Source organism: Salmo trutta, chromosome 21 (genome assembly GCF_901001165.1).
Source record: "Salmo trutta chromosome 21, fSalTru1.1, whole genome shotgun sequence".
NCBI classification, from domain to species: domain Eukaryota; kingdom Metazoa; phylum Chordata; class Actinopteri; order Salmoniformes; family Salmonidae; genus Salmo; species Salmo trutta.
Window position 1 is genome coordinate 6,029,698 of NC_042977.1, and position 23,669 is coordinate 6,053,366.

The 23,669-nt window shown below is 39.4% G+C and overlaps 1 protein-coding gene across 3 annotated transcripts in view; it reads right to left on the minus strand.

The window, feature by feature from the left end:
• Positions 1 to 2,903: 2,903 nt before the first annotated feature.
• The window catches only part of LOC115156570 (polycomb complex protein BMI-1-B), a 33,630-nt gene continuing 12,864 nt past the window's right edge, over positions 2,904 to 23,669 (minus strand). The window contains exons 1-10 of one of the 3 annotated variants that reach the window (XM_029704029.1): positions 9,160 to 9,508; positions 5,554 to 5,685; positions 5,325 to 5,421; positions 5,068 to 5,123; positions 4,923 to 4,973; positions 4,686 to 4,794; positions 4,530 to 4,572; positions 4,299 to 4,397; positions 3,964 to 4,044; positions 2,904 to 3,624 (exon numbers count right to left, since the gene is read on the minus strand). In XM_029704029.1, coding sequence (XP_029559889.1) covers positions 3,304 to 3,624; positions 3,964 to 4,044; positions 4,299 to 4,397; positions 4,530 to 4,572; positions 4,686 to 4,794; positions 4,923 to 4,973; positions 5,068 to 5,123; positions 5,325 to 5,421; positions 5,554 to 5,665 — 969 coding nt within the window. In that variant the 5' untranslated portion in view covers positions 5,666 to 5,685; positions 9,160 to 9,508 and the 3' untranslated portion in view covers positions 2,904 to 3,303. Of the gene's footprint in view, positions 3,625 to 3,963; positions 4,045 to 4,298; positions 4,398 to 4,529; positions 4,573 to 4,685; positions 4,795 to 4,922; positions 4,974 to 5,067; positions 5,124 to 5,324; positions 5,422 to 5,553; positions 5,686 to 7,428; positions 7,629 to 9,159; positions 9,509 to 23,669 lie in introns of those variants that run through there. The other 2 variants (XM_029704030.1, XM_029704031.1) reach the window with 2 other exon arrangements.

Here is a 23,669-nt window from a genome sequence, read left to right on the forward strand (position 1 = left end):
CAAGGGGAAACTCTACTTTAAGTCTCAGAGCGATTGAAACGCTATTAGCGCGCACCACCGCTAACTAACTAGCCATTTCATATCGGTTACATGTACATGCAGGGTACACTAAATTAGAAGGGTTGCAGCCAAGGGGTGAGGAGCGTCTGTAAAGTCTAAAGGGAGGGGAGCGAACTAGGATAGAAAAACACACACAGTTGCCAAAGCTGCAAAAGAGTCAAATGAGATCATCTGAAAATAACAAGGTAAAATACTCAAGTGAGAGAGTGGTGTGGAGCCTTCCTCTCTTCGTAACAGTAACACCTTATTCATGAGACTTTGAGTGTTGCAGTACCATTCATAAACCTCTTATATTCAAAAAATATATTCAACATCAGTGAAGAGTAGTTTTCAAATTAAAATATTTGTATAATGTGCAAATACACTATCCACAGTTTTAATGGTGCTCTAATCTGGATTGTAGCCTACCTGTTTACAAATGTATCGCTGGGATATTTGAGATGTTTTAAAAGCTCCTTGTCGGCTTTGAGGTATATTTTTTGCTTGAAATGCACTAAGGCCTGACTGAAAAAAAAACAGGGTTGAGGGTTCAATTGAAATCTTGATTCACATCGGCTTGTTAATTAATTCAATAAGATGCCACGCTATGGGACACATATCAAAGTATACAGGCTATTAGAGGCATCGTTGCCTACTATGATCTATTCTATAGCCTAGTTTAACAGTCAATTTGGGGTAATTCACTTTGAAACAATGACTGCATGAATAGGCATCATAGACAATGTGAACTATGCCAATCATAGCCGCAGGAAGTAGTGTGGGGGGGGCACCCCTACTTCCTATGGCTATGATGCCTATTCATGCAGCCATTATTTCAAAGTGAAATGATGTGTAATTGCAGGAATTAATGTGCAAAAGCTCTTAAAGCTGTCTAGTCTAGCCTTATGTTTTTGCATTTGCCAATTCATGTCACTAGGCTAGTTAGAGCTTTCAAAATCATAATCCAAATCACGATCATTATGAAGTCATTTTCTCCCATAATTCATTAATTAGCCTAATTCATTAATGCACAATAAATGTTGGCTAGTCTTTGACCATTCTAATTCATTAGCCTAAAATGTTATAAGGACTTACAGTTGCATTCATGTTCGAAGGTGATTTTTTGCGACAGTGAATTGTGAAACAGGCATGTTTTTCCCGAACACGTGGAGATGTCTGTAAAAAATGAAGCCTATTTTAATCCGTTATCTTAATTTAGCTTAACTTCATTTGGGTTTAGTAGAAAACCTTTTGTAGGCATTTCTAAATCATGTCAATTGAATCGATGTCCTATCAATAGCCTATGTCTCTCTCCAATGATATTGTAGGCCTTTCAACTTTTAAATTTGCCGCAATGCCTTGTGCTAAAATAACAATATATTCTAATAATACTGTATGTCATTGGAAATCTGGAATCTGATTGATTGATTGCTTCTGTGGACAGGTGTCTTTTACACAGGTAACAAACTGAGATTAGGAGCACTCCCTTTAAGAGTGTGCTCCTAATCTCAGCTCGTATAAAAGACACCTGGGAGCCAGAAATCTTTCTGATTGAGAGGGGGGTCAAATACTTATTTCCCTCATTAAAACGCAAATCAATTTATTACATTTTTGACATGCGTTTTTCTGGATTTTTTGTTGTTGTTATTCTGTCTCTCTGTTCAAATAAAACTACCATTAAAATTAATAGACTGATCATTTCTTTGTCAGTGGGCAAACGTACAAAATCAGCAGGGGATCAAATACTTTTTTCCCTCACTGTAGATGTTGGAACATTGCTGCGGGGACTTGCTTCCATTCAGCCACAAGAGCATTAGTTGGTTCGGCACTGATGTTGGGTGATTAGGCCTGGCTTGCAGTCAGCGTTCCAATTCATCCCAAAGGTGTTCGATGGGATTGAGGTCAGGGCTCTGTGCAAGCCAGTCAAGTTCTTCCACACCGATCTCAAACAATTTCAGTATGGACCTCGCTTTGTGCACGGGGGCATTGCCATGCTGAAACAGGAGGGCCATGCTAAAACAAAGTCGGAAGCACAGAATCGTCTAGACTGTCATTGTATGCTGTAGCGTTAAGATTTACCTTCAGAGGAACTAAGGAGCCTTGCCCGAACCATGAAAAACAGCCCCAGACCATTATTCTTCCTCCACCAAACTTTACAGATGGCACTATGTATTGGGGCAGGTAGAGTTCTCCTGGCATCTGACAAACCCAAATTCGTCCTTCGGACTGCCAGATGGTGAAGCTTCACTAATCACTCCTGAGAACGCGTTTCCATTGCTCCAGAGTCCAATGGCGGCGAGCTTTACACCACTCCAGCCGACGCTTGGGATTGTGCATGGTGATCTTAGGCTTGTGCGACTGCTTGGCCAATTAAACCCATTTCATGAAGCTCCCAACGAACAGTTATTGTGCTGACGTTGCTTCCAGAGGCAGTTTGGAACTCGGGAGTGAGTACTGCAACCGAGGACATTAGATTTTTTACATGCTACGTGCTTCAGTGGTCCCGTTCGATGACCTTGTGTGGCCTACCACTTCACAGCTGAGCCGTTGTTGCTCCTAGATGTTTCCACTTCCTAATAACAGCACTTACAGCTGACAGGGAAAGCTCTAGCAGGGAAGAAATTTGACTAACTGACTTGTTGGAAAGGTGGCATCCTATGACGGTGCCACGTTGAATATCACTGAGCTCTTCAGTAAGGCCATTCTACGGCCAATGTTTGTCTATGGAGATTGCATGGCTGTGTGGTCGATTTTATACAATGGGTGTTACTGAAATAGCCGAATCCACTCATTTGAACGGGTGTCAACATACTTTTGTATAGTGTATATCATTAATTGAAATGACCATTTAACAGCAGTACCTACTGCAGATTTCACCCTTAAAGCCAAAACAAGCAGGTTGTGTTTATTAAATTCACCATTACATGTATGCAGAGGGCAATAGGCAACTTTTTTTGGTGTGTTGTGTGTTGACAAATGAAGTTGACGAAGCCAAAACCACATTTCAATCAACTACAGTATTTGGCAATTCAGTTATGGGAATTATTGGAATGTCCAGGTTTGAAATAAACGCGATTTCTTTTTCACATTCCAAACCACATGGCACATTACTGGGCTAGCCATTTCAAACCCGATCTGCAGATGCCATTGAGCAAATTCAATAAATCTTTCCAGTCTTTCTTAGACAAATGAACAAATATATTGTCCACATAGGATTATATAAAAATGGCAAATGTTTGAAACAATAATAAAAGTATCTACAGTCTATGTTGGCGTGAATGTCCGGGAAAGTCGTTTTGGACCCGCTTTTGTTAAGATACCGTTTGTTGAGGTGCCAATGCTGGAGAGGTGGGGGAAGTGGGTAAGCGATGATGAGTGGACAATTCTGTGGCTCTGACTGGGCAGAGATGAGGATGAGGTGGAGGCAGCTTCAGGGTCATTGTTCAGATGCTTGTCACCCCCAGTCCCAGAGTCATAGGATACTCCTCCAGCATGTTGTGTGGTTTTGGTCCCATTTCTTGGGCTGCTCATCTTCATCTTCTTGCAGCCTGTTCGTACCCGGTATTTCAATGGCAAGGGACCATTCTAAAACAAGTGAAGATTTTCGTAAGTTTATGGTGTACAGGGGACTTTTCTGTGACTTATAACCACATTCTCAGATGAGCCTCCTCTGAGCATGTATTTTAAGAATGACATCATGAGCTTTAAACAAGCAATAGAGATATTTTTTTAATAAATGTGTAAGCTCTCCAAAATACATGTGAACGTATTGCTTGGTAGAGAATCGAATTCATGAATGGATGCACCACTTCACAACCTTAAACTTCCCCCTTATAAATAAGGAAAACAACACAGCATATCATTTCAAGGTCTTATTAGAAAGAAGGAATTTGCATTTGTTGAAGTGCAAGGGTAAATGCTTACCCTTCTCCAGGTGTAAATGTGTGCAATGTCCATTAATGTGTAGTAATCCTTCAATGGTTCATCTTCATACATAACTTCTATCTGTGAACAACACATTTTGAGAGAAAAGATTAGGTGTGATTAATCATTTATATAAACAGTGCGAAACTCTAGTAAAAATCGAACCATAATCAATCAGTTGTATACTGTATTTTTTTTTAAGAAACAAAGTCGATTCTACGTTTAACAAATCTACACAATGTCTATACAAATGCACAACATTTCAGATAGGGTTCATTGTTCACTGAATTTCAAATAATGACATTAATAATCATTGATTAAATATCCGTAGTCACCTGATAGGTGCGTGGAATATCCATTTTACTTCGAAGGAATTTCCTCAGATGCATTATGGTCATGGCTGCTGGACATTGTAAGTATCGCTTGTCAATCATCTTCAAACAAACAGACAAAAAAAAGATAAGTTGAGTGGAGACATGATAAACACTGCGTTACTTTCAGCCATCTGGATTGACCCTGTATTTAAAAAGACACCAATACGATTTTCTTCGGGTTAAAACAATCACCTCTGTCTTCATATCCTTGACTTCACCGTCCTCCTTTACCAGCCTAAGAGAAAAGCAAAATATACAATTGGAAAAAGAGCAAAGAAATAATTGACAAGCATGGGGGTTGGCTGCATTTTTTAAGCATGCTTTGTGGCGGTTTGAAAGCGGCCTTACTTGCTCTGATGAAAAAATTCGATGGACAGGCTGATAATCTCATCGTCGGCTATTATTCTCTTTTCTTCATCTGCCACCTCCCCTCGCTCTTCATTTGATCCATTTCCAGCTACAAAATAAGAAACCAACCAAGTATTAAAGTGTGCCAATCCTCCTCTTTCTAATGATAAAGCAACATGAACATTGAAGTTGCAATGATATGCTTGAGGTGCTTCGACATTGATTCAACTTGTTTACCATCAAGAGAAGGATGTGCTGCATAGAAATCCCTCCTTCGTTTCATTTCATCTGCAAGCAAAATAATAAATAATTCTTCATGTATTATGATGGACTTGACATGTTACAAACCAACTTGAGGGGATGAACGGGAAAATGTACTGACCTTTGAAAAGCCCAGGTACCAACCTGTAAACAATGTCTTGAAGGGTCTTGTCAGACCTGAAATAGAATATTTAAAAAATAATTTCAGCAAATTGTATGATTCATTTCTGAGCCAGGGTTTACTTGGAAAAGAGATGTCAATATTGTAATGTGGTTTCGATTTATTAAGCCCCAAGTCTCCACATTCATATTCGAGTTAAAAAATATTATAGAACTTTAATTTATTGCCTTACAAAATGACATATATAGGCTACTCACCTAATATTCAAAAGGGGTTTCGTTTTGTGAACCTGGACATCACAAATTGGACAGAATTTGCTGGTCTCCAGATAACAAACAATGCACATTTTACAGACTGAAAAGACAAAATAAAACAATTTGACAACACTGCATACTTTAAGCCAAACGAATCAGTCAAAACTGTGGGCATAGACAGCAACTTGCATGGTGTGGTATTTTGAATGAAATGCAATTGACGACAACTTACATGAGTGTAAACACTCCACAATGGTGGTTGCGTCGATAAAATATCCACCGCACAAGACACACATCAAATGTGGATTCAGCTCAGTAATCTTGATTTTTGTTGTTCTGTGCATTGTCCTAAAATGGTAAAATCCTACAAGAAAGGATAAACAAATTACTGAATGGATACAGCGTAGTTTCGCAATCTGTTCAGAACACGGGCGGTGACAGGCCTTGAGAATGTAAAGCATTTATGTTACTGTTTTAATGTCTACCCTGCGAAAAACGAACCTGGACATTATTTTGATGACTTTAAATAGGTTAAACCAATATTTATCTCGCAGGCCTATTTATTATAGAATTGTATGTACCCTAATATCAATTGACCCTTTTATAATTGCTACCATGAATTTTGTTTCCCGCTTCCATTTCGATTTTTAGAAGTCTTCACTTCAAGCCAAGCGTTTGATTTATTTAGAATAGCCTAACTATCCCAGAAGCACGTTACAGAAATGTTGATTTCGATGCGGGGTAAAAAAATAAAATAAAAAAGAAGCAAACTGACAGCACATGCATAAGGCTACCTTTTCAAGTCCGGAATGTGAGCAAGTTAATTGGTTATAGGGAGATTTGGCCGATGATCAACTTTTTCCAAAGCTCAATTCATTAAAAAAATTGCTAGGTCTATAACGCCAAGCGGCAATATATTTAATTGACTTAAACACAATAAACAATCATTATTTGCCCTATTATTGGCACACGTTATGCAGCCTAAATTTGGAGTGCAGCCTACACTCTTAGAAAAATAGGTTCTGGATAGAACCCCAATTAGCCACATTTCATAAGTGTAGACTAAGCGTGCAATCCCGCGCCCGGTTTCTTGACAGGTTTAGAGGAACGTTTCCAACTAAATGTTCATATCTTGTGCTCTTTTTTATAATGGATCAATATGTGTATTATCAATATATCTTCGTAGGTAGCCTATGTAGGATACACTTCAAAGACTGGGCCTATAGTTTACATTGCATTGATAATTTACCTAATTGCCCGAGAGAAGGACTTTCGATTATTTTCAATATTATGCGATCATGCGACTTCAATGTGATGCGTTGTCATTATGGCGCTGTAAAAGATTGTAAGTAAAGTGTGTCCTGCGACGCAAACAGTGGAGTGTGAAGTACTGGCTATGCCTACAAACCGCAAGCTTGATCCGAAACAAGACGCAATAGGCTCTTTCATACCTCTTATGCATGGCCATTCTAAAAGAAGCACACCATAGCGTATCTGACGAGCACACAATGTGTGTTGGAAAATTGAGTTAAATATATACATTCCTACACCTGTCTAGAAGCTGGGAGCGCGCATTAGGCATCTCCGTATGTGCACATCATGCGTTCCAAGACAATAACTCACTGTAGGCTAGTTGTCAAATTAAATGTTGGACTAACCAATCATAATTGTTAAATCATAGGCTTACATATGTATCTACGAATTGTAGGCTATTGTAATGACTTCCTTGGCTGTAGCATCTACCACGGGCAGCTGATAATCAATAATGTTGATTTATTAAAAAACCTAGCCTATTCATCACACATGTCAATGATTGCGCAACAGAGTAGACTCGACAGAATATGCAGCACACTCGAAAATGGTGATTATTTTAACTATATGACCAAGCATGAATTATGACGCATGTGTCACACTATGTTGGCGCATGTTCACGCAAACATGTAAGTGTGATCGCCAGACCTACAAAAATCGCATGTCTCATTCTACTCAGCTATGTGTGTTAACTAAACGGCGCGCAATGGCTCAGCCCTCTTATCAACTCTAAAAGTTAATTCCTAAAATATCTGAACATTTAGTTGGACAAATCTCTGACCCGTCATACACCTACCTGTCTATATCGGGGAGCTCACATTATGCACGTAATCTCCGAATGTCCCCACTATCACGCGCCTCAAGACAATAGCTAGTTAGTTCCCTGTGATGTGAAAACGTAAAGTCATGCTTGTCCTGTGCTGTTGAACTACGCACCACATTGACTGTATAGAGCTTAACATGGCAACAACGAAATTGTAGTCATAAACGAAAGAAATAATCAAGCCCCAAATTACGCAAAAATGCACTTTCTTTCTCAAATGCCCGCAACGCGAGCAGACGACTAGACATATTTAATAGTAATGCTTTCCATGCCTTATTTCATACAAGTTGTATCGATTTTCAAATATTATTATGGGTCAATCCCATTGTTAGGTCTATAGACATGACTGATCGAGTGCAGAAAATTATAGTCTGTTTTTAATGCATTTATGAAAGTTGACCAACAAGAAACACGACTGACCTTATTATGGGTGGGGAGAAATAGGAGTTTTTTATTTAAATAATGAATAAAACGTGAAACATTTTGTTATTTATATGTTTTAGGCTTACATGTGAGTTTTTGCCTCAGCCTATTGTGTCAAACTATAATGTCATCACCGGAATAGGCCTACATTATTGATTGTGATGACATAGATAATATGGGCAGGCCTAATAATAGTAGCCTCGAGCCGGCCTATATTCCCATGTCCACAGCCGAACGAACATAAAAATATGACCAGGTCCTATCTGAAATCCAAACAAATATAATTAGCCGACTATTATTTCATAGCTAGATGATGAGCAGCACGTAAAAAAATATATATATCCCCAGTAGGCCAAGGCATTTATCTTGATTTCAAATGAGATTCGAGTGGTGCTCTGAATTGAGACAACATTTGGCCAATTGGTGATCCGAGACAAACTCTTGATCTTGTGTAGGCCAGGCTAAATTGCATTAAACCATACTACGACGAAGATACATTTGAAAATTATATTGACATAGCCTAATGAACGTCGAGGACCACACACCAATTGCGCAAAAGGTCGAGAATGGATCTCTAGTAGCCTACTCATTATTGATCAACAGAGAAAGACAAAAATGGCATTGATCTGAACAATCTTGAATGGTACCCATCGCATTGTTAATTATGTTAACAGCATTGTAAATGATCCCGTGATGTCATTTCATCAAATCTATTTATCAAATGATCCACGGCAATAAACCATCAATCGTTAAACTTTTCACAACACTTTTCAAGTGACTGAATAACATAACAAAACATAGCCTAGGCGAAATCCTGTCAACTTAATTACTCACCTACAACGAAGCCCATTTCTTTTCAATGAAAGACAGAATAAACTTATCTATATTGAAAACAAACGTGGCAATTTTGCCACAACGAGAAATCATATTTGATACCACTTTCATGAAAACAGCCTAATGAGCCTGTTGAGCTTGGTAGAATACATACTTATGTGGATGCGTCTGTGCGGATCTGTTAACATTGGCTGCTATGAACAGATCTGCGACCATGTTTCAATGTTGTAAGTCACGCGCTCCAGAAAGAACACAAATATAACCATTGAAATAATATAACGTTCTACAATCGTGTGTGCTTTGAGTGTCCATATGCCCGTGTGGTCCACTGCCGATGTTCACTATTAACCAGATAGCATTGCAAATGCAAGACCACTGCAGGCTATAACATTTAACATAAACTTGTATTTTTGCAAGTTAAAAACTAAAAGTTCAGAAAATACATACCTAACGGTTTATATCCCGTATGTGATGGACAATGAAAGTTACAAGTCGATCAGAAAAAAAATGAATGCAACCCAAGCGGCCATCTTGGAACGAGCTACAAATGCTGTTCAATGGCAGTGGCGAAATTCTCAACAAATAGAAAAAGATCACCGCGCGGAGAGTCAGAAACTTTACACAGATTCCGAACAGTGCCGGTCCAAATAGGTTATCGGTTTGCTCCGTGCTCGACCCCTATGAAGCAGTAGGCTATGCATAGAGCGGCACTTGATAGCAGTAGAAACTGACAGTGTTCCCAAAATGGCTTGCAGGCTAGTTCGACCGCCCCGCTGTATCACGTGGTCTCATTCCTCTAGGGTTGTATGTTGATGGTACCAGTGACAGAAGTTAGCTAACTTTCATATATTGATGTGTGGTCACACACATTTCATGCACTGGCTGGGTCTTTAGTCCACAACTCGTGGTCTACATGGTTTAGATTGTTTCCCTCTCACTCAAACATATTTAGGTGATGGTTTAAGATTTGTAAAAAAAAAAAAATGTAAAAAATCGAAAATGATTTAAGCTACAAAATGATTTAGAATTAAGTTATTAATATTGCTTTTATTATCGTATTTTAACCGGCCTAGGCCCACTTCATTTTAATTCTAACAACTCTTTAGACCTTTTCCCTACATCTCTAATTATAGAGCCATTTAACACCATAAGAGTGTAGGCTAAGGAAAAACGTTTCTCCCCATGGCTACTGATCTGATTTTGGGAGTCTTTCCATGATGATACAGGCGATTACACTGAAGGGCACCGGTTAAAATTGTTACCATGTTAAATGTGTATGCCGTTAAACATTCGTGAGGACCATTTAGGCATAGGAGGGCCCAAATACTTTTGCTTAATACATTGAACACGCCGATTCCTGATTCTACGGAATCATTTTGGCCCACTCGTGATTAGTGTTTGATGAACTTCGCCTATAGTGGAATAGCTATAGCATAATGTTGCATTGCCAATACATTCTGGTACTCACTCGTTTAATGATGGTAGCCTATATAGTCTATAGACCTATTTATGAGAAAAGCCTGGGAAACGCGCCTTTTTCTGCATCCCCCATTAAAAATGTAAACCCAACATTCTTTCACAGACTCATTGTTCATTTTCATAATGCATGTGATTATTGAGGGATTATCGGGCCATTAGGCCAATCATTTAAATGGTTCTACAACTGAGTTACATAGCCTTTGGATGACGATGAGACTTCCGATAGTGCATGTACACTATGAATAATTACAAATGTCATAGTGCTTATTGACATAGCCTACAACGTTTATAACCACTCAAGACGTTGGTGTGTTTGTAACAGTTTTACAACATAATTAAATCAATGTATTAGTTGTAGCCTACGGCATTATATGCATTCTTAAAAACCTACAGAAAAATCTATTAAATGGATAACGCGGAAGTCCCCTGAGCTCGTGGGTAAAACGGTTTCAACATTCTGTCCTTTTGATGTGGAAATGGGGACACACTGATTGAATCAATACTGCTTTCATGCCATCTCAACAAAAAACAGAAACAATCATTACAGCCAAACAATCATAAATCATATTTAAATTGTTTAAATTGTATCCTATGTGCTCATTCATTAACCAGTAGGCTATGATTAGCGCATAAAAATAGATGCATCTTTGCCAGCCGGCATAAGCTACACAAAACAAAAAGGGGGTTCTTTGCAGTGTGATAGTAATCTACCAAGATTCGTTTTCATCCGAAGAACCCCTTTTGGAAGACAAGGGTTCTTTGTATGGCAAAGAGTTCTTCATAGAACCTTTTTCATCCTATGAACCGTTTTTGGAATGAAGGGTTCTTTGATTGTTTGGAAAGCAAGAAGGATTATTTGGAAGGCAAGAAGGGTTTTACATAGAACCCTTTTGAATCTGAATAACATTTAGTTTGTATTTTGTTTCTTTCTTTTAAATAGTGCCTTAGCATGAGTGTTTTCCTCAGTGTTTAAACTTTAACATTAGGAGTTTGAGTAATCTGATAAACATTTATAAAGATAGGTATGTACCTATATCGGAATATTTGTGCATGTATTGGGTATTCCCTTAATCATTTTACATATACAGTACTGACATAGTTGATTTCTTTGCCCTGATTTCTGTCTTTCAAATTAGTATTTTCTGTGATTTTATTGAGCAAAGTAGGAAAATAGAAGGGAGTATGAGTGAACCAGAAGTGTATTGTATGGTACACAGCGAATTGGCCAGTTTGACCTAATATAGATTTTTCAGTGTAACATTTCTAGTGTTGATTCAGGAGTTTAACTAACGTAACACTCAGTGGTGTAAAATATCCCCAGTGTTGGTGTTAATAACCAGAGTTGAAGGTATGATTGTGTAATTCTTACTCTGTGTTTAGTAAAACACTCAGAACCACACCCATCATTATCATATTTCCCAACATGCTCTATTGCAAGTTGATTTTCTTAATTGTTTGTTTCAATATCTGTTTTTGCATGTACATTGATTGGTTGATTAATATTACACTACACAAAGATAAATAGATTAAAAAAAAAAATCCAATCTGTTAGTAGTTGGATTTATTGCACCTGTTACTGAGATGGTTGTTCCAGTTTAGACTATTTAGGTAGTCCCTTTACTCAATCTTCCCTACCAAAGCAGTCATTCTGAATGCAGGTTGTGTGTGATTAAAAATTCCAATTGTTGGATTTCCTCACTCTGGCTGGATTCCAATAGGAATTACACATCACTTTGCAAGCCAGCATAATGTGACTTGCAGGCCTGATGTGGCCTGTAAACCAGGACATTTCTATCACCACTGTGTTAGGTTATAACTTGGCCCTCAAAGAAAGGCCTTATGATATATGTATTGTCATAAAGAGTTTAATTCGAAAGACTAATACGGCTGGTGAAACCGTTCATGGAGGGTTCTAAGAAGAACCCTTCTGTTACGAATCCCTTTTAGCCCTGCAGTCTAGGGGGGAGATGGATACGAGACCCGTAACATAAATCATGCAAATTATAATAGTGACGAGTAACAGTGAGAACCAAAAACCACAGACAACTTAAGTTTACCGTCAAACTCTAAAGGTTTATTGCTAAACACACGGTAATGGGGTGTGAGAAAAGGGGCTGAGCTGGACCCAAGCAAAGAAACAATAATCAAAAACACCCCTAAGCTAGACTAGCCTATTTCAAGAACAGTTAGCTAACTAACCAAAAATACAGTGGGTGGTCCGCCCAGTTCTAACTAGGGTACTTAGACAAAGTATTCCTACGGGTAATGTATGCCCATGGGCGACTTGTCTTGGTACCCCCTTTTCCCACCAAACAAACAAACAGTCAAACAACAAAACAATACTCACAGGATAACCAGACAAATGTGACATGTAGTTGCAAAACAAAAGAGATCAATAGAGATATAGAGATAGACAGAGCTGGGGACAGAGAGAGAGAGCGATTGAGAGAATGAACACAAAGATTGATCTCGGGAGAAAACAACTGACCGGGTTTTTAAACCAAGGGAAAGGGGATGTGATAGGTGGAGGGAAAAGGAACAGGTGTCTTCTGTTTGGTGACTGATTGGGGAGTGATGATTGTCACCTGTGAGGGGAGAAGGAGAGAGAAACGAAACACACAGGATACTTGTATCTGTAACACCTTCAAAGATAAAAAGGGTTCTTGGTAGAACTGTTACTTGGGGGTTCTAGGAAGAACCCTTCAAAGATAAAAAGGTTCTCGGTAGATTACAGAATCTCTGCTCTAAAGCAAAACTAGAGGGTTCAAGGAAGAACCTTGAGAGGTTAATGAGGTTCTTGATAGAAGCCTTTACAGGAGGTTCTATGAAGAACCTGAAAGTTTAATACTGTAATTTTGTTTTACAGCAGAGATGCTGTAATATCGCTGACTGTACAACCATTAGGAACGTATTCCTAATATTGAGTTTCACCCCCTTTTGCACGCAGAACAGCTTCCATTTGTCTGGGCATGGACTACAATGTGTCGACAGCGTTCCACAGGGTTGCTGGCCCATGTTGACTCCAATGCTTCCCACAGTTGTGTTAAGTTGGCTGGATGTCCTTTGGGTAGTGGACCATTCTTTATACACATGAGAAACTGTTCACACTCTCAAACCGGTGTGCTTGGCACCTACTACCATACTATGGCCTGTTCAAAGGCACTTCAATCTTTGGTCTAACCCTCAATGGCACACATACAGTTGAAGTCGGAAGTTTACATACACCTTAGCCTACTATATTTAAACTCAGTTTTTCACAATTCCTGACATTTAATCCTAGTAAACATTCCCTGTCTTAGGTCAGTTAGGATCCCCACATTATTTTAAGAATGTGAAATGTCGGAATAATAGTTGAGATAATGATTTATTTCAGCTTTTATTTCTTTCATCACATTCCCAGTGGGTCAGAAGTTTACATACACTCCATTACTATTTGGTAGCATTGCCTTTAAATTGTTTAACTTGGGTCAAACATTTCGGGTAGCCTTCCACAAGCTTCCCACAATAAGTTGGGTGAATCTTGGCCCATTCCTCTTGACAGAGCTAGTGTAATTGAGTCAGATTTGTAGGCCTCCTTGCTCACACACGCTTTTTCAGTTCTGCCCACAAACCTTCTATTGGATTGAGGTCAGGGCTTTGTGATGGCAACTGCAATACCTTGACTTTGTTGTCCTTAAGCCATTTTGACACAACTATGGAAGTATGCTTGCGGTCATTGTCCAATTGGGAGACCCATTTGCGACCAAGCTTTAACTTCCTGACTGATGTCTTGAGATGTTGTTTCAATATATCCACATAATTTTCCTGCCACATGATGCCATCTATTTTGTGAAGTGCACCACCCTCCTGCAGCAAAGCACCCCCATAACATGATGCTGCCACCCCCATACTTCACGGTTGGGATGGTGTTCTTGGGCTTGCAAGCCCCCCCCTTTTTCCTCCAAACATAACGATGGTCATTATGGCCAAACAGTTCTATTTTTGTTTCATCAGACCAGAGGACATTTCTCCAAAAAGTACGATCTTTGTCCCCATGTGCAGTTGCAAACCGTAGTCTGTTTTTTTTTTATGCCGATTTTGGAGCAGTGGCTTCTTCCTTGCTGAGCGGCCTTTCAGGTTATGTTGATATAGGACTTGTTTTACTGTGGATATAGATACTTTTGTACCTGTTTCCTCCAGCATCTTCACAAGGTCCTTTGCTGTTGTTCTGTGATTGATTCGCAATTTTCGCACCAAAGTACGTTCATCTCTAGGAGACAGAACGCGTCTCCTTCCTGAACGGTATGACGGCGGCGTGGTCCCATGGTGTTTATACTTGCGTACTATTGTTTGTACAGATGAACGTGGTACCTTCATGCGTTTGGAAATTGCTCCCAAGGATGAACCAGACTTGTGGAGGTTTACAATTATTTTTCTGAGGTCTTGCTGATTTCTTTTGATTTTCCCATGATGTTAAGCAAAGAGGCACTGAGTTGGAAGGTAGGCCTTGAAATACATCCACAGGTACACCTTCAATTGACTCAAATTATGTCAATTAGCCTATCAGAAGCTTCTAAAGCCATGACATCATTTTCCGGAATTTTCAAATCTGTTTAAAGGCACAGTCAACTTAGTGTATGTAAACTTCTGACCCACTGGAATTGTGATACAGTGAGTTAGTTATAAGTGAAATAATCTGTCTGTAAACAATTGTTGGAAAAATTACTTGTGTCATACAGAAAGTAGATGTTCTAACCGACTTGCCAAAACTATAGTTTGTTAACAAGAAATGTGTGGAGTGGTTGAAAAACGAGTTTTATTGACTCCAACCTAAGTGTATGTAAACCTCCGACTTCAACTGTACACAATCTATGTCACACTTGTCTGACAGCTTAAAAATCCTTCTTTAACCTGTCTCTTCCCCTAATGTTTTGTACACTCAGTGTATATAAGATAAAGATCAGATTCAAATACGAATAGTCTGATAGGTGAGAATATTATCAAGCGATTGTCAAATTGGGAATAAGAGTACAGTTTGCACAAGAAGCAGAGCAGAGTTCATGCCTTTCATGTAACTTTTTTCAAATCATCATTAGGAGTCGCATCATGCAGCCTTAGAATGTGTTAGAAATCAAAACATATTGCCTAAGGTTTATCAAAACTAAAGTTGCATAGATAACTCTAAATTAAAGTGTAGGTAGCAAAAACGTAACGACATGTAACATATGGATTTGCATTAGTATACACATCAAAAAGTCCCAATGCAAAGTTACCTCACTTTTCTATTATTCAGAATTCCAAAGTCTACTGGTTTCAATTACATTTTCAGCCAACTTACAATTTATTGTTACAAATCAGCTTGCAAGGTTACTAGCTAACTCAGTGATGTGTATTCATGACCAATAAACAATATATTTTATTATCTTTCGTCTCTTTGTGTTTCATATTTTTCCTGCAATTCGCAAGAAGCTGAATATATCTCAACGGAGAAAGATTCCATGCGAGCGAAACAGTGCTCCTCTGTCTCAGTATGTGTAGCCCATCTGTCAGATTTTGTCTGGTCAAAAACAGTATGACATTGTTGACACCAGTAGCATTGACTGCAAGGGAAGCCAGCGAGCATTTGGGCTCCCTTGATGGAAAAAATATATATAGCCAATCAGCGTTGAGCTAAACGGAGTGAGCTCAACTGTGAATGGTCCTGGCACACCAAAAAAACATGGGGTGCCAATCCAAACAAAAGCAAAACATAATTTACTAAAAATGTGTTGCATCTTGTTGTGTCGTTTTCCTCCGGTGACTAGCTAGCTAGCTAGCTAGCTAAAATCGTCCCTTTCCTAAATTAGACATGGATGGAGATTTGGACTTGTGGTTTTACTTAATTCTCTGTACTGGCAAATGATTATAACGGTGATTCTGATCCAACCATAAATTCATACATTGTGTCCCTGGTCTGAAAGGCTAATGTTAACTCGTTTTCCATGAAAGGAAGTTAGGCTAGCGAGCAAGCATTTTAGCTAGGAAGCCAAAGACAACAAAAACTAAAAGCATATAATCTATGACAGAGTCATAGACCGTTTCGGCAAGATGAAAGAGAGGAGGATGCCATGTTTTTTGTACCTGCACACACACACACACACACACACACACACACACACACACACACACACACACACACACACACACACACACACACACACACACACACACACACACACACACACACACACACACACACACACACACACACACACACACACACACACACACCAGTAGAATGGACAACCACGTGATATTTAGCTTATGTTGATTTGACTAAATAGTTTTTAGTATCTTTTAGTTGTCACTGGAATAGACTAAGCATAGGTGATTTGATTTGATATTGAAATGTTGAAGTTGAAATGGTGCTGGAATACTGGAGGCAGCTCCTGTTTCAATTTCGAATTGCATTAACTCTCCGCTCGTGGTTCTAAATCAATGGTTGTTTAGTAGACCAGAAATGTCAGAAACATTAACTTGCTTGACCATGCTGTAGGTCATGTATGTCACGTCCTGACCAGTAAAGGGGTTATTTGTTATTGTTGTTTGGTCAGGACGTGGCAGGGGGGTGTTTGTTTTATGTGGTTCGGGGTTTGTTGGGATATGTGTTTATGTAGAGGGGTGTTTGGTTAGAGTATTTCAGGGTTTTTGGTTATGTTTTATATTTCTATGATCTGTCTATGTTGTGTATTTCTTTGTGTTGGCCTGGTATGGCTCTCAATCAGGAACAGCTGTACATCGTTGTTGCTGATTGGGAGTCATACTTAGGTAGCCCTGTTTCACCTGTCCCTTTGTGGGAAGTTGTTTTTGCGTAGCTGTGTGTGTGTGTGTGTGTGTGTGTGTGTGTGTGTGTGTGTGTGTGTGTGTGTGTGTGTGTGTGTGTGTGTGTGTGTGTGTGTGTGTGTGTGTGTGTGTAGCCTGCAATACTGTGCAGCCTGCAATACTGTGCAGCCTGTGCAGCCTGCAATACTGTGCAGCCTGCAATACTGTGCAGCCTGCAATACTGTGCAGCCTGCAATACTGTGCGTTCGATCGTTGTCTTGTTTTGTTTTGTTCAGTGTTCAAATAAAGTTAAGATGAGCACTCAACCCGCTGCGCCTTGGTCCATTACGTATGACGACCGTTACAATGTAACTGTTTGTTACATGCAATATGCTTTGTGGACTTCAACAGTTGCTCTCAGGTTTTGTGATGAAACAAAGGGTTGAATTTATTCTGCCACTGTCTTCTTACTGTCTCGGCCTTAGGCCTATATATCACTGTGGCAAGGCATATAAACAAACAGGTTATAGAGCAAACCACGCAATTCTCATAACCCATAGGTTGTAATATGCTTTTTATCCCCAGGCTTGGCTTCCCCTAGTGATTTTATCCATGCACCGCTACTGAGCTAACTAGCCTGCTAATGTTAGCCCTACTAGCCTGCTAACATTAGCCCTACCAACCTGTTAACATTACCTTAGCACTGCGTGGGCCAACCAGTTGATATCAACACCTAGCTTACAGCTACATTAAAGTAAACCAAAGTTTTGGAAATACATAACGACTTCTAACCAGTTATCAAATAATGTTACCGGTATATGCAGATATCTTAGCCAGCAAGCAAGCCAACCAGCTAAAGTTAGCTATTTTAGCCTGCTAGCTAGCCTAGCCAGCTAACTAGCCTAGCAAGCCAACCACCACGGTCGACATAGCTATGTAGTAAGCCAGAGAACAACTAGTCTAGCACAGGCAGGAACCTACAGAACACAGCAACAAAGAAGCCAGCAAACAGGGCTGCCAGGTCTAGCTAAAAATTCTATCCCAATGACCACTCAAACCCATCCAAAAGACCTGAAAACGACATTTATTTTTTGCAGCAAGAGATTTGCCACATTTATCCAATAAACCCTTTTTCCACAACGTTATATCGAGCCAATTAAGAAAGAATAGCGACGTAACTTGTAACGTAAATTCGTTTTTCAACAAAATAATAATTAATTATAAAGACATTTGAATATGTCACAAGAATGCCTGGATATAGTCGTTAGCTGGGGTATATTGGCCATATACCACAAACCCCCGAGGTGCCTTATTGCTATTATAAAACTGGTTACCAACGTAATAAAATAGTAAAAACGTTTTTGTCATACTCGTGGTATACAGTCTGATATACCACGGCTTTCAGCCAATCAGCATTCAGGGCTCGAACACAATTTATAATAGTAGATAAATCAATTTTGCACATGTACATAACTATAGATAAATCCAACAGGAGAGTTTGAGTGATGAAAGTTGGACAGAGGATCTCGAAATCTCTGCCCAAGAAACACTTGGACGAACTTCAAAAATCAAATGTTAGGCTATTGTGCTGTTATTATGTGCTAGATTTGCGAGAATGGCTTGTCATTTAGAGTACCACAGTATAAGTCATAAAACTCATAAAACCTAGCGGTCAAACAGGGAAATGGTTCCAATCGTTTTTCCACTATTCATTTTTCTCATAGGGGATATTAGAAACAATTAAAATAAAGGCTGTATTTCGTGTAGGCTTACCTTGTCGTGACGTTTTTATAACCATGTAAATCTCTCTCAGGCAAGGTGACTTTTAGCAATATATTCGCCTCTATTTACCCCCAACAAAATGACATAATTAGCTGGTGATGTGGCTATCATAAAGACCTACAAATACCATGATGATCTGGACGAGACTGCCGAATCGAGGCAAACGTACGAAACTCTGGATTAACCTTTTCACAAGTGAGTTCCAAATATCTCTAACGGTCTCCCCAGTGTGATTTTCTTTCTGCACCTGATGTTAGAATGCACTCACTGTTCCAAAATGTGATTGTTATGCAACAGGAAAGTTAATTGGCGCTACCCTCAAACCAAGGCATGCTGCCTGCTAATTATCAATAGGCTATGTTTCAACTTGTCAATTTCAAATTCTTTTCTAGCAAATTGTATTTTCTATAAGAGTTTGAATCGAGGTGTGTGACACCTCTTCATTAATTCACATATAAGTAGCCCATTTCACTGTTGTGGACAATTTATGTTTAAAGCTTTACTGAGCTGGACAAACTTCTCTCTTAGATGAGAGCCCAAACACTTACTCAGTGTTTCTCCAGATCAAGTACGCAGACATTTGCACATCTCTAGTCAGAACAGAACCTGCACTAACGTTTTCCTCCTGGAACATTTTTACGGCTGGTGCCTGCATTGCCTTCATTGTTGTTTTTTCCTTACTAATAATAACTTTGGACATGTGTGCGTTCCTATCAAAGTAAGTGCCTTTTTACGTTATCATTATAGTTTCTGTATATCGTGTTGTCGTTCTACTGTAGCACACCGTATGTCTGTATGGAGCATAATGTATTTACTGTTTGATTCACGTTTTCAAGTACTGGTGACAGTAGTTCAACATATTTATTGTATCATATGGTAAGCTACAGTGGCAGATAAATGAATAGGCCACTTGATGGCCAACAGATGCAAATGTATCATTCTCCACATTTACTGGCAGTTTCATTGAGGACTTTTCCCCATAACAGAAGCACTAGAGGGAGTTCCATAACTTCCATTTAAAAATGTCCACTCGCGCATCCTTCGATACCCAAAAACTGAGCATGCGTAAAAAACTCAGCTTGATACAGTTTTCCAAAATGCAAAGTCGACATTAAAATGGAGTTTAAACCACTTTGGGCTCTAGTGTGCCCAAAGCCATGTTTCCGTTTTCGCCAGTATTTTTTGATGCGCGTCAGTTCCGGCTTGTTAATATGTTTCATGGAAAAAGGGTTGGAAAGAAAAAAAGGTGTCTCCATAAGGACAATCTAAATAGCCCATCTACAACTGGTACAAGTTTTCACAACATGCGTGCCTGCTGCTCTGACTCCTCTGTCTCCTTTCACTCACATGACCAATAGTGGACTCAACTGCCTGATGCAGCGCTTTCTCAACAAACACTCCTCCGGCCCCACCCACCCACCCACCCACCCACTCACCCACCCACCCACCCACCCACTCACTCACTCACTCACTCACTCACTCACTCACTCACTCACTCACTCACTCACTCACTCACTCACTCACTACCTGATAGTCAGCAGGTCACAGTGAACAACTTAGAAGTAGCCCAAAACCTGCTACCAGCGACCAATACATTGAAAAGCCATGTCAAAAAAAAAGCCATGTCAAAGGAATTGTCCATAGACCCCCGAGCATTGAAGGTCCCCAAGAACACAGTGACCATCATTCTTAAATGGAAGAAGTTTGGAACCACCAAGACCCTTCCTAGAGCTGGCCGCTCGACCAAACTGAGCAATCGAGGGAGAAGGTCCTTGGTCTGGGAGGTGACCAAGAACCCGATGGTCACTCTGACAGAGCTCCAGTTCCTCTGTGGACATGGGAGAACCTTACAGAAGAACAACCATCTCTGCAGCACTCCACCAATCAGGACATTATGGTAGTGGCCAGACGGAAGCTACTCCTCAGTAAAAGGCACATGACAACCCGCTTGGAGTTTTCCCAAAAGCACCTAAAGTCTCTCAGATCTTGAGAAACAAGATTCTCTGGTCTGGTGAAACCAAGATTGAACTCTTTGGCCTGAATCCCAAGCACCACTTCTGGAGGAAACTTGGCACCATCCCTATGGTGAAGCATGGTGGTGGCATTATCATGCTGTGTGGATGTTTTTCAGTGGCAGGGACTGGGAGACTAGTCAAGATACAGGGAAAGATGAATGGAAACCTGCTCCAGAGCGCTCAGGACCTCATACTTGGGCGAATGTTCACCTTCCAACAGGATAACGACCCTAAGCACACAGCCAAGACAACACAGGGGTGGCTTCAGGATAAGTCTCTGAATGTCCTTGAGTGGCCCAGCCAGAGCCCGGACTTGAACTCGATCGAACATCTCTGGAGAGACCTGAAAATAGCTGTGCAGCGACGCTCCCCATCAAACCTGACAGAGCTTGAGAGGATCTGCAGAAAAGAATGGAGATAAACTCCCCAAATACAGGTCGCCAAGCTTGTAGCATCATACCCAAGAAGACTCAAGGATGTAATCGCTGCCAAAGGTGCTTCAACAAAGTAGTGAGTAAAGAGTCTGAATACTTTTGCAGTGGTGAAAAAAGTACAATTGTCAAACTTGAGTAAAAGTAAAGATAACATAATCAAAAATGACTCAAGTAAAAGTGAAAGTCACCCAATAAAATACTACTTGAGTAAAAGTCTAAAAGTATTTGGTTTCAAATATACTTACAGTAAGTATTAAAAGTAAATGGAATTGCTAAAATGTACTTAAGTATCAAAAGTAAAAGTAACACTATAAATCATTTCAAATTCTTTATTTAACCTGTTGAGGACAGACGTTCCACTAGCGGAACCCCGAGCCAACAGCCAATGGCATCGCACGGCGTGAAATACAAAACCAACTAAAATACCACAATTCAATTTTCTCAAACAATCAACTATTTTACACCATTTTAAAGATAAGACTCATTAATCTAACCACATTGTCCGATTTCAAAAAGGCTTTACAGCGAAAGCAAACATTAGATTATGTTAGGAGAGTACATAGACACAAATAATCACACAGCCATTTTCCAAGCAAGCATATATGTCACATAAACCCAAACCACAGCTAAATGCAGCACTAACCTTTGATGATCTTCATTAGATGACACTCCTAGGACATTATGTTATACAATACATGCATGTTTTGTTCAATCAAGTTCATATTTATATCAAAAACCAGCTTTTTACATTAGCATGTGATGTTCAGAACTAGCATACCCACCGAACACTTCCGGTGAATTTACTAAATTACTCATGATAAACGTTGACAAAATACATAACAATTATTTTAAGAATTATAGATACAGAACTCCTTTATGCAATCGCTATGTCCGATTTTAAAATAGCTTTTCGGCGAAAGCACATTTTGCAATATTCTGAGTACATAGCTCGGCCATCACGGCTAGCTATTTTGACATCCGCCAACTTCGGGGTCACCTAAACTCAGAATTACTATTAGAAAAATTGGATTACCTTTGCTGTTCTTCGTCAGAATGCACTCCCAGGACTTCTATATCAACAACAAATGTTGTTTTGGTTCCAAATAATCCATAGTTATATCCAAATACCTCCGTTTTGTTCGTACGTTCAGGTCACTATACGAAGGGTAACGCGCGAGCGCATTTCGTGAAAAAAATGTCAAAATATTCCATTACCATACTTAGAAGCATGTCAAACGCTTTTTAAAATCAATTTTAATGCGATTTTTCTCGTAAAATAGCGATAATATTCCAACCGGGCAACGTTGTATTCATTCATTCAAACACTGAAAGAAAAACATGGCGAGTTCTCGTGACCGCGCATCTCCAGTCTCACTGTCCCCAGGCTGACCACTTACAAACTCTGCTGCTGTACTTCGCCCAGAGACAGCAGACACCCCATTCCACTTTCTGGCGGCTTTAGAGAGCCAATGGAAGTCTTAGAAAGTGTCACGTTACAGCACAGATGCTGTAATGTCGATAGAGATGCAACAGAAAAACAACAAATTGTCAGAAAGGGCACTTCCTGTATGGAATCTTCTCAGGTTTTGGCCTGCCATATGAGTTCTGTTATACTCACAGACACCATTCAAACAGTTTTAGAAACTTTAGAGTGTTTTCTATCAAAATCTACTAATTATATGCATATTCTAGTTTCTGGGCAGGAGTAGTAACCAGATTAAATCGGGTAAGTTTTTTATCCGGCCGTGTTGGGGCTAGGGGTAGCCTTAATCCCCCAGTTGGGATTGCTAGCAAGGCGGGAAATTCAAAACATCAAAAATCTAATAATTTCAATTTCTCAAACAATCAACTATTTTACACCATTTAAAAGATAAGCATCTCCTTAATCTAACCACATTGTTCGATTTTCAAAGAGGCTTTACGGCGAAAGTTAGATTATGTTAGGACAGTACATAGCCAAAAAAGTACAAACATCCATTTTCAATTCAAGGACAGGCGTCACCAAAAGCAGAAAACCAGCAAAAATTATGCACTAACCTTTGACAATCTTCATCAGATGACACTCCTAGGACATTATGTTATACAATACATGCATTTTTGTTCCATCAAGTTCATATTTATATCCAAAAACAGCATTTTACAGTGGCAGAATTTTTTTCTCCCTCAAATGCTTCCGGTGGATCAGCGTTACAATTTACAAAATTACTATTCGAAAACATTGGTAAATTATAATATTGTCATTCAAAGAATTATAGATTAACATCTCGTAAATGCTACCGCATTGCCAGATTTCAAAATAACTTTACTGGGAAATCACACTTTGCAATAAACGGGGTCCTATGCTAAGAACATGCTAAGAACAATAGGCTAGGATATACAGGTTAGCACCATCTAATATCAATAATACTATTGTTAATAATCCCTTACCTTTGATTATCTTAATCAGAAGGCACTTCAGAAATCCCAG